This window comes from Rana temporaria, chromosome 10 (assembly GCF_905171775.1).
Source record: "Rana temporaria chromosome 10, aRanTem1.1, whole genome shotgun sequence".
Taxonomy (NCBI): Eukaryota; Metazoa; Chordata; class Amphibia; order Anura; family Ranidae; genus Rana; species Rana temporaria.
The window spans coordinates 15,688,597-15,703,895 of NC_053498.1; the positions used below are offsets into that span (position 1 = coordinate 15,688,597).

Genomic DNA, 15,299 nt, shown 5'->3' on the forward strand with positions numbered 1-15,299 from the left:
CAGTTTGTCCCTCAATTGCACCCAGTTTGTGCCCCCAAATGCAGCCAGTTTGTCCCTCAATTTGCAGCCAGTTTGTGCCCCCAAATGCAGCCAGTTTTTTCCCCCAATTGCAACCAGTTTGTGCCCCCAATTGCCGCCAGTTTGTCCCTCAATTGCACCCAGTTTGTGCCCCCAAATGCAGCCAGTTTGTCCCTCAATTGCAGCCAGTTTCCCTTCCTCGCGTCAGCGCCGTACCCTCCATGCTCCCTCAATGTCTTCTCCCGCCCTCTATGTCGCTTTAGCCAATCAGGTGACCGGTAACCAGACCCGGTGCACCTGATTGGCTGAGAGGCGAGTCAGTGTTAGGGAAGCGATTCCCTAACACAGCACTGTTTAACCAGGGAACACACAGCCTGTGGGCCCTCTGGTTAACCATTTGGAAGCCGATTAGAGCATCTCACTCTAATCAGGCACTTTCAAAACACCCCCACCGCTGTTATTCAAATGACCGGCACTCAACAGGGGGCCAGACACCTGAATAGTGGGCAGCAGCGGCAACAATACATAGCTTCATGCAATGCATGAAACTATGTATTGTTGATTGATGGGTGCAGGAGAGAGAGGGCAGCGCTCCTGCGCCCACTATGGACGCACCGCCACTGGTGTGCACACACTTACCACACTGCTCGATCTTTCCCTGTTTATCTCAGTAACTGAGAAGTCACAACCGCAGCACGCTACAGCTTGCGACTCTAGTGTGTGCATGTGCCCAGGCAGGGCTGTTTGAAGGAATTTGGGGGCCCCAAGCAAAATGGGGGCCCCCAAGCACCCCCCCCCCGCATGCAAAGCCTACGTTAACGCTACACAATTTTATTTTTCTATTCTTACCTGCCCTTCTTCCCTGTAGGCTGCCGCTGTAGCGTGGCCAAGCTCCTCTTCCCCCTGCCTCTTCCCTAGTCCCCTATTAGATAGTGCCCAGGCCGGGCCAGGTACCGTGCGGTACAGGAGATTCAGTTTCCTGTCTTCCCGGCCGGACTGAAAGGAAGTGAGCACTCAGGGCCAGATCCACAGAAGGGATACGCAGGCGTATCTGCTGATACGCCGTCGTATCCCTGTTTCTAACTATGCGGCTGATTCATAGAATCAGTTACGCATAGATTTTCCTAAGATCCGGCAGGTGTAATAGTTTTACACTGCCGGATCTTAAGATGCAGTACCGCGACTGCCGCTGGGGGCATTCATCGTCTAAATTACACGTCGGGTATGCAAATGAGGAGTTACGTCGATCCTCAAAGCTTTTTCGCGTTCGCTACGTCGCCGATACGTTAGTTTCCCGTCGCTTAGTTACACTTTTGTGAGGCAGCCCTACTTTTACACAGCAGGCGTACTGCTGTGTAAAGTATGGCCGTCCTTCCCGCGTCAAATTTTAAAATTTTACGTCGATTGCGTAAGCCGTACGGGAATACGGAAATACGCTACGCGCCGATCAAAAAATGACGTCACGTCGCGCAAAGCACGTCGGGAAATTTGCGTCACAAGCATGCGCAGTACGTCCAGCGCGGGAGCGCGCCTAATTTAAATGGGACTCGCCCCATTAGATTAGGAACGCCTTGCGCCGGACGGATTTGAGTTACACCGCCGCAAATTTCCAGGTAAGTGTGTTGTGGATCGATACCTAACTTAGGAAATTTGCGGCGGTGTAACTTAAATCTCTTAAGTTACGTTGCGCTGCGGGGCTGTGGATCTGGCCCTCAGTGTGCACTTCCTGTGAGTCTGGCCGGGAACAGGAAACTGAATCTCCTGTACCACGCGCGGTACCCGGCCGGACTGACAGGACTCCAGGTGGATAGAAAAGGAGCTCGGCCACGCTACATCCTGGGAAGGGGAAGTTGGGGGCCCCAGGCCAGCTCGGGGGCCCCAAGCAATTGTTTGTTTTGCCTGTCCTGTAGCGACGGGCCTGTGCCCAGGCATGGGTGGAATTACTCGCTCTGTAACTAGTCCCTCTGAATATTCAACAAAGCCTGAGATCTGAGCTGAAATGATATGATATAATGGTATTGAATTCTCCTTTAACTCTTCTAATTTCCTTCTTTTACAGTCGCCCCGACTAATACAAGCATTTATTGTGGTTCAGAAGCATACGCCGGAGGCGTGGTGCTCATCTGCTCCTGGGCAGGAGGACAACCCGCAGCTGACATTCAACTGTCATTTAATGGCACGCTCATAAATGAAAAGGACGCGGTAAATCTAAATGTGCTTCTGAGTAATGAGGTCCAACAACCAGAACTCGTCTGCCAAGGAAATCAAACGGGGAGAATATCCGAGTGCAAGACAACTTTTGGTGAGATAATGACATCAACTCAGGATATGTACCACTGCATAGCTCCCAACTGTCCCTGATTTGGAGACATGTCCCTCTTTCCCCCCCATTTGTCCCTCATTTTGGTCTGATCTATAGAGTTGTATATAACCACTTCCAGACCTTAGGTGTTTTTCAGATTTGGTGTTTGCAAGACTAAAACATTTTTTCCTGCTAGAAAATTACTTAAAACCCCCAAACATTATATATTTTTTTTTCTAACACCCTAGAGAATAAAATAGTGGTCATTGCAATACTTTTTGTCACACCGTATTTGCGCAGCGGTCTTACAAGCGCACTTTTTTTTGAAAAAAATCACTTTTTTTAATTCAAAAATAAGACAACAATAAATTTGTCCCAATTTTTTTATATATTGTGAAAGATAATGTTATGCCGAGTAAAATGATACCCAACATGTCACGCTTGTGGCATGGCGTCAAACTTTTACCCTTAAAAATCTCGATAGGCGATTTTTAAAAAATTCTAGAGGTTGCATTTTTTGAGCTACAGAGTAGCTCTAGGGCTAGAATTATTGCTCTCGCTCTAACGATCGCGGCGATACCTCACTTGTGTGATTTGAACACCGTTTTCATATGTGGGCGCTACTCGCGTATGCGTTCGCTTCTGCGCGCGAGCTCGTCGGGACAGGGCGCTTTAAAAAAATTTTTTTTTTGTTTTCTTATTTATTTTTATTTATTTTATTACTTTTTACACTGAAAAAAAAAAATAATTGATCACTTTTATTCCTATTACAAGTAATGTAAACATCCCTTGTAATAGAAAAAAGCATGACAGGTCCTCTTAAATATTAGATCTAGGGTCAAAAAGACCTCAGATCTCATATTTGGGCTTAAATGCAAAAAAAAAAAAAAAAAAATTTGGAAATGTAATTTTTTCAAATGACAAAAAAAAAAAATTGTCTCTTTAAGAGGCTGGGCGGGACTGACGTTTTGACGTCACTTCCGCCCAGCAGAGCTATGAGGACGGGCGAAGGAGATTTTTCCTTCAGTCTCGTCCCCAGTCACCAGCCGAACGGTCCCGATCGCCTCTGCCGCTACCGACGGCTCCGGTAAGCGGCGGAGGGCGCGGGAGAGCGGCGGGAGGGGGGGCCCCCTCTCCCGCCAGCGATAACGGCGATCTTGCGGCGAATCCGCCGCGGAGACCGCCGTTATCGTTTACCAGACCGCGCACACTAAAGATTGATACCTTGGTTGTGGCAGCAGCTGCTGCCGTTACCGAGATATCAATCTTTAAAAAATGGACGTACATCGTCGTGTGCAGGTCTGGAAGACGATAAATTGCACTTTTTATCTATCAAAAAGTGTTTCCCAGTGCTAAACATTTCATCTGATTTCTAAATTGCTGCATTTAACCAGATACGCTTAAATTTGGCTAAGATACGACCGACGTAAGTCTCCTACGCCGTTGGATCTTATGTGCATATTTACGCTGCCCGCTAGGGGCGTGTACGTGGATTTACGCGTCGAATATGTAAATGAGCAAGATACGCCGATTCACGAACGTACGTACGCCCGTCGCAGTAAGATACAACGTTTACGTAATACATATACGCCAGCGTAAATATAAACCACCAAAAAGACGGCGCAGCCCATGCAAGGTATGGACGACGGAACAGCCGTCGTATTTTACGTCGTTTGCGTAAGCGTACGTGAATGGGGCTGGGCGTAGGTTACGTTCACGTCGAAAGCATTGAGCCGACGTCGTGACGTAGGGAGTATTTGCGACGTGATTCTGAGCAAGCGCGCGCATGCGCCGTACGAACGGCCCTCATTTACATGGGGTCACGGGTAATTTAAATGTAGCCCGCCCACTACCTGTCTATTTTGAATTAGGCGGGGTTACGCCGGGCCATTTGCGCTACGCCAACGTAACTTAGGAGGCAAGTGCTTTGTGAATACAGGCCCGGATTCAAGAAGCAATTGCGCCTGTGTAACCATAGGTTACACAGCGCAATTGCTTACTTGCCCCGGCGTTACGAATGCTCCTGATTCAGGAACATCGTAACGCCGACTGCAGCCTAAAATCTGCGTGGCATAAGGCTCTTATGCCCGCATATCTTAGGCTGCATTCTTGCGATGGCCGCTAGGGGGCGCTCCCATTGTGCTCAGTGTATAGTATGCAAATTGCATACTAACACCGATTCACAATGTTGCGCGAGCCCTGCGTACGCAATTTACGCTGTTTCCGTACCGCGTGTTTAGCGTAAGGCTGCCCCTTCTAATAGCAGGGGCAGCCAATGCTAAAGTATACCCGTCGTTCCCACGTCGCGACGTTCGATTTTTACGTAATTTGCGTAAGTGATTCGTGAATGGCGCTGGACGCCATTCACGAATCACTTTGAAGCAAATGACGTCCTTGCGACGTCATTTGCCGCAATGCACGTCGGGAAAGTTTCCCGACGGAGCATGCGCTCTATGCTCGGCGCGGGAGCGCGCCTAATTTAAATGATTCCCGCCCCCTACGGGATCATTTACATTAGGCGCCCTTACGCAGGGCAAGTTTACACAGCGCACACGCAATTTACGGAGCTACTGCTCCGTGAATCGCGGGTAGCGCAGGAAATTTGCGGGGGCGCAGGGCAAAAACGCTGCCCTGCGCCTCCGTAACTAAGGGGCAAATCTACCTGAATCCGGGCCATAGTACTTTCCTCACTATGTTACGTCGGCGTAGTGCAAATGGGATACGTTACGCCGGCTGAAACTTACGCCGCTCTACCTGAATCCGGCTAACTGTGTAGCATTTAGGTACCATAGTTAGGAAGACTTGTTCACAAATGTTCTGCAGTGTGATTGGCAGAGACAAATAAACACATATTTTTAATGTCTTCTCTTTAGAACGTCCGGCATCTTCGAGTCATGACAACAATGCGATAACTTCAGCGATCGAAGGGCAAAATGCAACGCTGAACGTGAGCCTGACATCTCAAAGCTCTCTTATTTCTGACTTCACATGGTTCAGTCCCAATCTAAGCCCCGTTAATGTAAGCGATGGGAAATATAAGGTGGAAACCATTGGCTCTCAATCCATACTTTCCATCTCTAATTTGACTGTGAGCGACAACAACGGGACCTTCAGATGCACAGCCAGGAATGTCATTGGAAGCACAACCTTCAATTTCATCCTCGATGTCCAATCACAAGGTAAGAAAAGATAATCATGGCTACAGGATTCAGAAAAGATCATTTACAAAGAGAGGCGATCTATAAATAAGCTGGGTATTCAATCGCTTTAGATCTATAACAACTTTGTAGCAGTGGCGGCTGGTGGTCAAAATATTTGGGGGGGGGTGCAAAAAAAAAATGCAGCCACTGTGCCATCAATTGTCACCACTGTGCCATGCCATTAAACGCAGCCACTGTGCCATCAATTGTCACCACTGTGCCATGCCATCAAACGCAGCCACTGTGCCATCAATTGTCACCACTGTGCCATCAATTGTCACCACTGTGCCATGCCATCAAACGCAGCCACTGTGCCATGCCATCAAACTCAACCACTGTGGCATCAATTGTCACCACTGTGCCATCAATTGTCACCACTGTGCCATGCCATCAAACGCAGCCACTGTGCCATGCCATCAAACGCAACCACTGTGCCATCAATTGTCACCACTGTGCCATCAATTGTCACCACTGTGCCATGCCATTAAACGCAGCCACTGTGCCATTAATTGTCACCACTGTGCCATGCCATCAAACGCAGCCACTATGCCATGCCATCAAACGCAGCCACTGTGCCATCAATTGTCACCACTGTGCCATGCCATCAAACGCAGCCACTGTGCCATCAATTGTCACCACTGTGCCATGCCATCAAACGCAGCCACTGTGCCATCAATTATCACCACTGTGCCATGCCATCAAACGCAGCCACTGTGCCATCAATTATCACCACTGTGCCATGCCATCAAATGCAGTCACTATGCCATTAATTTGCACTGCTGTGCCATGCCATCAAACGCAGTCACTGTGCCATGCCATCAAACGCAGTCACTGTGCCATGCCATCAAACGCAGCCACTGTGCCATGCCATCAAACGCAGTCACTGTGCCATGCCATCAAACACAGCCACTGTGCCATCAATTGTCACCACTGTGCCATGCCATCAAACGCAGCCACTGTGCCCCTCAATTGTCGCCACTGTGCCAATTGTCACCACTGTGCCCTTTAATTGTCGCCATTGTGCCCATTGTCACCACTGTGCCCTTTGTCACCACTGTGCCCATTGTTGCCACTGTGCATGTCACTGTGCCCTTTAATTAATGCCACTGTGCTCTTTGTCACCCCCGTGCCCATTGTCGCCGCTGTGCCCTGTAAAATGCACTTACCTTTCTGCTTCCACGTCCCTCGATGTCTTCTCCCGCCCTCGATGACGCTTCAGCCAATCGGGTTACCAATAACCAGAATCTGTGAACCTGATTGGCTGAGACGGCCGTCAGTCTTATCCAAGGAACGCACCCTGTACGTTCCCTGAATAAGCATCTGGGAGACGAGGGCTGTACTCGGAAAGCACTTCCGCACAGCCAATCAGCAACAATAACATACATTCATGCAATGCAATGAATGTGTGTTATTTGCGAGAGCCAGAGGGGGCGGCGCTGCAGTTAGTATTAGTAAAAATGATATTTTACCGGAAAAAAAAAATTCTCAAAGGGACCTACAGTATTCAGTTTTATTGTCCTTTAATTAGGGTGCGGGGTTCCCCTTATTATCCATACAAGACCCAAAGAGGCCTGGGGGGGGACCCATGCCATTTTTCTCAATGATTTTCATCCATATTGCTGGGACCAGACATTACATTAAAGCCGCAAGCAGTTTTGAATGACTATTTTCCTATAGAAATGTCATTTTGTGCAAGGACAGTTCTAAAAACGGGAAACACGTGCCACTTCACAGACATACTATAGACACCCAGCAGGTACGATATTTAAAGGAATATTTCACTTTTTTTCACTTTAACCACTTAAGGACCGCCTCCTGCAGATATACGTCGGCAGAATGGCACGGCTGGGCACAAGCACATACAGGTACGTCCTCTTTAAGTGCCCAGCCGTGGGTCCGAAGCTCCGTTACAGCGGCTGGAGTCCCGCGATCAGTCCCCGGAGCTGAAGAACAGGGAGAGCTGTGTGTAAACACAGCTTCCCCGTTTTTCACTGTGGCGCTGTCATTGATCGTGTGATCCCTGTTGTAGAGAAACACCATCAATGACGTCACACGTCCAGCCCCGCCCCGCCCCCCTACAGTTAGAAACACAGATGAGGTCACACTTAAACCCTTCAGCGCCCCCTAGTGATGAACTCCCAAACTGCAATTGTCATTTTCACAGTGAAAATGACAATGGTCCCAAAAATTGATGTCGCAGTCACAAAAAAATTGCTAAAAATGCAATAAAACTATCCCCTATTTTGTAAACGCTATATATTTTGCGCAAACCAAAGGATAAACACTTATTGCGATTTTTTTTTTTACCAAAAATAAGTAGAAGAATACGTTTTGGCCTAAACTGAGGGGAAAAAAAATTTTAGATATATTTTTGGGGGATATTTATTCTAGCAAAAAGTAAAAAAAAAATGCATTTTTTTCAAAATTGTCGCTCTATTTTTGTTTATAGCGTAAAAAATAAAAACCGCAGAGGTGATCAAATACCACCAAAAGAAAGCTCTATTTGTGGGGAAAAAAAGACGCCAATTTTGTTTGGGAGCCACACCGCACGACCGCGCAATTGTCAGTTAAAGCGACGCAGTGCCGAATCGAAAAAAACTGGCCGGGTCCTTTACCTGCCTAAAGGTCCGGGTCTTAAGTGGTTAAGCATCATTAAAATCACTGCTCCCGAAAAAACGGCAGTCTTTAAAAAAAAATGTTTTGCATTAATACATACTAGGGGCAGGACCCCAAACACTTGCATATTAGCCTTTAAAATGACCACTTTTGATTTCAAACGTTCGAGTCCCATAGACTTCAATGGGGTTCTAAAGTTCGCGCAAAGGTTTGGTCCGTTCGAAGGTTCTGATGCGAACCGAACCGGGGGGGGGTGTTCGGCTCATCCCTAATATAAATCATGAGAATTGCATTCCCAGTACATTGGTGGGGGGCAGCATATTTTTTTTATTACAGAGGGTCCGTTTGTATTTATAATTCTTCATCTGTGTGTCTTTCTTTGCCCACAGGTTCTAATGATTCTGGTGGTTCTAGTGGTTCTAGTGGATTGAGTGGTGGAGCGATAGCCGGCATTGTGATTGGTGTACTAGCTGGAGTGGCCCTTATCGGGGTCGGTGGCTACTTTCTTGTAAAGAAAGTGTTCTAATGTAAGTATACACGGGTCCGATGTGTTGGAAGCATACTGTATGTCTTGATGTATTCTATTAGGTAGATTCAGGTAGGGGCGCGCAATTTTAAGACGGCGTAGCCTAGCGTGTTTACACATACGCCGCCTTAAGTAAGAGAGGCAAGTACATGATTCTCAAAGCACTTACCTCCTTACTTAGGGCGGCGTAGCGTAAACGCGGCGGCGTAAGGGCGCCTAATTCAAATGGGTTGGGGGGGCGTGTTTAATGGTAATGAGGCTTGACCTCACGTTTTTTACGTTTTTTTGTCACTGCGCATGCGCCGGGCGCCTACATTTCCCAGTGTGCATTGCGGTTACGTATGCCGCACGGGCCTATTGATTTAGACGTGGACGTAAACGACATAAATCCCGATTCGCGGACGACTTACGCAAACAACGTAAAAATTTTGAATTTCGCGGCGGGAACGGCGGCCATACTTGACATTACTTTTCCACTAGAGCCTAGCTCTAACTTTACGCGGCCTATCTCTTACGTAAACGGCGTAAAAGTACTGCGTCGGCCTGGCGTACGTTCGTGAATCGGCGTATCCCCCCATTTACATATTCTACGCCGACCGCAATGGAAGCGCCACCTAGCGGCCAATCGAAATATTGCAATCTAAGATAGAACGGCGCAAGCCGTCGTATCTTAAATATGTTTAAGCGTATCTCTGTTTGAGCATACGCTTAAACATAGGTCGGCGTAGATTCTGAGTTAGGTCGACTTATCTACTGATAAGCCGACCTAACTCTTTCTGAATCTACCTATATGTCTCCAAATGTTGAAATAAACATGAAGGAAACTGTTCATTTACAGGCAGCAAAAGGATATTCAAGGTGGGAACAAAAAAGAAGGGGTACTTAGAAAAATAACCCTAGGTCGGACTTTATAGGCATAGAAAACAATGGAAAAGTAAAGAAAAATATTACAATATTTATTAAAAAAAGTACATAGTATACATTGAGCATTCAAAAAATAAAAAATCATATAAAATGATACAGAGTATACAGAGTATACGTGCGTACGGACAAGAGCTCACTGTATACTCTGTATCATTTTATATGATTTTAAAAATTTACTTTTTTCAATAAATATTGTAATATTTTTTTCTACTTTTCCATTGTTTTCTGTGCCTATAAAGTCCGACCTAGGGTTATTTTTCAAGTACCCCTTTCAAGTCACCACCGTTTACGATATTCCCATTCCATCGCCCCGCGACAGCTTATCGGCCACTCCACAATCCGACACATTTCCCCCCAAAAAGTGCGTCTTATGGTCCCAAAAATACGATAATATGGCAGATAAAACAGTTGAGATATACAATATGTATTGTAACTGTGTATTGAGCTTTTTTTTTGTTTACAGACTTTTTATTAGGTACAAAATAGTGATAAAAATCATGATATCTTAAAGTGGAGGTTCCATCAAAAAAACAATTTTGCTTTAAACTGTAGCTTACGACTAAAAAAGAAAAAAAAAATGTTTTACTCATCTGGAAATGCCTGTTGCTATGCGGTCCCACAAAATCTGCCTTTGAATCCACCTAGGATTCTGACATCATCTCCCTCTAATGCTCCTGGGAAATGTGTGTCATCATTTCCCAGGATGCAGTGCGCTGACCAATTATCACTCCCCATCCAAGACTTCCAGGAAGTAAGTGCCTGTAGGCTTCACAATGCCCACAAGCAAAATGACAACGGTGTGGACATAGTTTTATAAACCATCTTTTTTTGAATATCTATGCGGAGCGGCGGCGGATTGTAAAATAGTAAGTGACCAGATTTATATTATAAAAACGCAGGATGAAAGGACATACATTTAAAAAATGCCAATTGCGGTTGGGACTCCGCTTTAAATCAAGAGAAATAGTGTATAGGTTTTATCATTATTGAATATACAGTGGATGATAAGATTATCACGTTGTAATAGAAAAATATGAGTGAATTTTAGTTTAGAAAAATTGTTTATACAGGGTGTTCCGAGTGTGTAAACCATGGGTCCCATTTCTTGTCAAATATATGTTTAGGCCCAGATTCTCATAGGACTTACGACGGCGCAGCGACATGTACGCCGTCGTAAGTCCTAATCTGACCCATCGTATCTATGCGTCTGATTCTAAGGCCCCATACACACGAGAGGATTTATCCGCGAATACGGTCCAGCGGACCGTTTCCGCAGATAAATCCTCTCGAGGATTTGTGCGGATTTCCATGCGATGGAGTGTACTCACCATCGCATTGAAATCCGCGCCGAAATCCTCTGGCGATGACGTGTCGCGCCGTCGCCGCGATTATGACGCGGCGACGTGCGCGACGCTGTCATATAAGGAATTCCACGCATGCGTCGAATCATTACGACGCATGCGGGGGATCCCTTCGGACGGATGGATCCGGTGAGTCTAGCATAGCATGTCATCAAATATTTATCTGCTGGAAATCCATCCCAGGGGATAAATATCCGCGGAAACAGATCCGCTGGATTGTACACACCATAGGATCTATCCGCTGAAACCCATTTGCTGGGATTTTTCAGCGGATGGATTCTATCGTGTGTATGGGGCCTTAGAATCAGTTACGCATAGATATCCATTAGATCCGACAGGCGTAAGTCTCTTACGCCGTCGGATCTTAACTGCATTTTCTTTTTTTGACCGCTAGGTGGCGCTTCCGTCGAATTCCGCGTTGAGTATGCAAATTAGCTAGATACGCAAATTCCCTAACGTACGCGCGGCCGACGCAGTAAAGTTACGACGTTTACGTTAGGCTTTTCCCGGCGTAAAGTTGCCCCTATGAGGCGCAGCCAATGTTAAGTATGGCCGTCGATCCCGCGTCGAAATTTGAAAAAGTTACGTCGTGGACGTCATTTACGTTCACGTCGAAACCAATGACGTCCTTGCGGCGTACTTTGGAGCAATGCACACCGGGAAATTCCACGGACGGCGCATGCGCCGTTCCTGCAAAAATATCAATCACGTCGGGTCACAGTAGTTTTACATAAAACACGCCCCCCTGATCCAAATTTGAATTAGGCCGGCTTACGCCGGACGATTTACGCTACGCCGCCGCAACTTACGGAGCAAGTGCTTTGAGAATACAGCACTTGCCCGTGTAAGTTGCGGAGGCGTAACGTAAATCAGATACGTTACGCCCGCACAATTTTACGCGGCTCTAGTTTAAACTGGGCCTTAGTATTGTATAAAGTGTGACATTTTTATTTCCATGAGGTTGATATTATTTTTAAGCTGAACTCTGGACACAAAAGCTTTTATGTAAATATATTCCTCAATCACCACACTGTCACCAAAGTAGATAAACATTCAAAACCTAGATAACCTTCTATGAGGAAGTGAGCTGCCATTTAGATAAGAAAAGGCCTGCTGTGGATGTGATGTACCTGGATTTTGCAAATGCATTTTATACAGTCCCCCACAAATGCTTCAAAAGTCAGAAGCTACAAATACCGCAGCTGCCGACTTTTAAAATAAGGACACCTACCTGTCCAGGGAGCCCGCGATGTCGAGACCCGAAGCCCAGCTATCCCTCCTCTCTCGGGTGCTGCTGCCGCCATCTTCAGTAAGGGAATCAGGAAGTGAAGCCTTGCGGCCTTGCGGCTTCACTTCCTGGTTCCCTGCTGCGAGTTCCCACTGGTCCCTGCTGTCTTCTGGTACCTGTGTGTCTCCCAGAAGACGGGGGGGACGGAAAAGGCGCCGGAAATGGTGTATAGATACCTGTGGGTGGCTCGGGAATCTATGGCAGGAAGTGGGAGCAAAATTTCTGTATTACACAGGTATCTGCTCCCCCCTGAACGGTGTCAAATGTGACACCGGAGGGTTTCCAAGAAGCGGAAGTTCAATTTTTGGGTGGAACTCCGCTTTAATTTACTAACTAAAGTTTGTAGGCATAGACCATAGGGTTTGTTCATGGATAGGAAATTAGTTACAGGAGTGCGCCCAAAGGATGGTGATAAATAGTGTGCACTCAAAACAGTCTGGAGTGGTAAGTGGGGTACTCCCAGGCCCTGTCCTGGGGCCAATTATTGCTTAAAGTGGAAGTAAACCCCCCTATCGTTTTCAACCAAGGAAGCTGCCATCTTGGCCTCTGTTTAATTTGCAACTGCCACGATGCTGTACATGTGGTCAGTTATGACACCAGCCATTGGATGGTTTGACAGTTTGGATGAGAGCACAAACAAATGTGACAGCTAGCATTTCCGGCATGCCGGGAATGTTAACTGTTTTTTGAAACTATCAAATCGATGGGTTTACGTCCACTTTAATTTATTCATAAACTCTATAGAGGATTGGATAAATAGCTCAATCACAGTTTTTGCTAATGATACAAAGCTAAGCAGGGCAATAACTTCACAGCAGGCAATGGAAATTTTACAAAAAGACCTTAAAAAAAAAAAATGGTGGGCAACTACATAGCAAAGGAGGTTCAACCACTTAACCCCCGGACCATATTGCTGGTCAAAGACCAGAGCACTTTTTGCGATTCGGCACTGCATCTCTTTAACTGACAATTGCGCGGTCGTGCGACGTGGCTCCCAAACAAAATTGGCGTGCTTTTTTCCCCACAAATAGAGCTTTCATTTGGTGGTATTTGATCACCTCTGCGGTTTTTATTTTTTGCGCTATAAATAAAAATAGAGCGACAATTTTGAAAAAAATGAATGGGCTGGATTCAGGTAGATTTGCGCTTTTTTTACGGAGGCGCAGGGCAACGTTTTTGCCCTGCGCCCCCGCAAATTTACTGCGCTGCCCTTGATTTCACGGAGCAGTAGCTCCGTAAATTGCGTGGGCGCGCCGGCAAAATGCCCGGCGTAAGCGCGCGCAATTTAAATGATCCCGTAGGGGGCGGGAATCATTTAAATTAGGCGCGTTCCCGCGCCGATCGTGGAGAGCCTGCTCCGTCGAGAAACTTTCCCGACGTGCATTGCGGCAAATGACGTCGCAAGGACGTCATTTGCTTCAAAGTGAACGTGAATGGCGTCCAGCGCCATTCACGAATCACTTACGCAAACTACGTAAATTTGAAATTTCGCGACGCGGGAACGATGGGTATACGTAACATTGGCTGACCCTGCTAATAGCAGGGGCAGCCTTACGCGAAAACCGCCGTACGGAAACGACGTAAACTGCGTACGCAGGGCTCGCGTGACGTTGTGAATCGGCGTTAGTATGCAATTTGCATACTATACGCTGAGCACAACGGGAACGCCACCTAGCGGCCATCACAAGAATGCAGCCTAAGATATGCGGGCATAAGAGCCTTATGCCGCGCATATCTTAGGCTGCAGTCGGCGTAACGAGGTTCCTGAATCAGGAGCATTCGTTACGCCGGGGCAAGTAAGCAATTGCGCTGTGTAACTATGGTTACACAGGCGCAATTTGCTTCTTGAATCCAGCCCAATATTTTTTACTTTTTGCTATAATAAATATCCCCCAAAAATATATAAAAAAAAACATTTTTTTTCCTCAGTTTAGGCCGATACGTATTCTTCTACCTATTTTTCGTTAAAAAAAAATCTCAATAAGCGTTTATCGATTGGTTTGTGCAAAAGTTATAGCGTTTACAAAATAGGGGGTATTTTTATGGCATTTTTATTAATATTTTTTTTTTACTAATAATGGCGGCGATCAGCGATTTTTTTTTTTCGGTACTGCGACATTATGGCGGACACTTCGGAGACTTTTGACACATTTTTGGGACCATTGTAATTTTTATAGCGATCAGTGCTATAAAAATGCATTGGATTACTATAAAAATACCACTGGCAGTGAAGGGGTTAACACTAGGGGGCAGGGAAGGGGTTAATTATGTCCCTGGGTGTGTTCTAACTGTAGGGGGGGGCCTTACTAGGGGAAATTATTGATCTTCTGTTCATACATTGTATGAACAGAAGATCAGCATTTCCCCCCCCTGACAGGACTGGGAGCTGTGTGTTTACACACACAGCTCCCGGTCCCCGCTCTGTAACGAGCGATCGCGTGTGCGCGGCGGCGATCGCGCCCCACCGGGCACGCGCACGGGAGTCATAGGATGCATTAAGGTGAAAAAACATTTACCTTTACAACCCCTTTAAAGAGGACGTACCTGTACGTCCATTTGCCCACCGCTGCCATTGTGCCGACGTATATCGGCGTGCAGCGGTCGGCAAGGAAAGTCTTCTCCTACCCATGAATCCCATACAGCCAGATCAACTGCTATTGTTCCTGACATGCCCCTCCTATAAGGTGATGTGACGTAAGAAAAAACATAATGCAGAAATGCCATGCAAAGTGTATATCATAAAGTATTGAACAAACATTTATTTTTATATTTTCAGAGGTCAGCGTTGACAACCATGCTTGGTCCGAGCTTTGGCCTACACAGAAATCTGTGCCATATGTTACCAGCGCTCCGTGGAGAACCGGACACAGAACAGTTCTCTAGTTGTCTTTCTCAAACTATAATGCTTATCATTACATTACCGGTTTTATTTAATGATGTGCTGTACTTATAGCAACCAGTCATTTTTCATCATCCTTCTGCTAAACACCAGATCCACAGTGAGAGTACGCCGGCGTATCTACTGATACGCCGGCGTACTTTCAAATTTCCCGCGTCGTATCTT

The 15,299-nt window shown here is 46.4% G+C and overlaps 1 protein-coding gene across 1 annotated transcript in view; it reads left to right on the forward strand.

Annotated features, from left to right (window-relative positions):
- Positions 1-15,299, forward strand: part of LOC120916359 (carcinoembryonic antigen-related cell adhesion molecule 1-like) — a 59,515-nt gene extending 44,216 nt beyond the window's left edge. Inside the window, exons 6-9 of the mRNA XM_040327278.1 lie at positions 2,078-2,320; positions 5,194-5,499; positions 8,526-8,663; positions 15,012-15,299. Of these exons, the coding sequence (XP_040183212.1) occupies positions 2,078-2,320; positions 5,194-5,499; positions 8,526-8,662 (686 nt within the window). The 3' untranslated portion in view covers position 8,663; positions 15,012-15,299. The remainder of the gene's footprint in view (positions 1-2,077; positions 2,321-5,193; positions 5,500-8,525; positions 8,664-15,011) is intronic.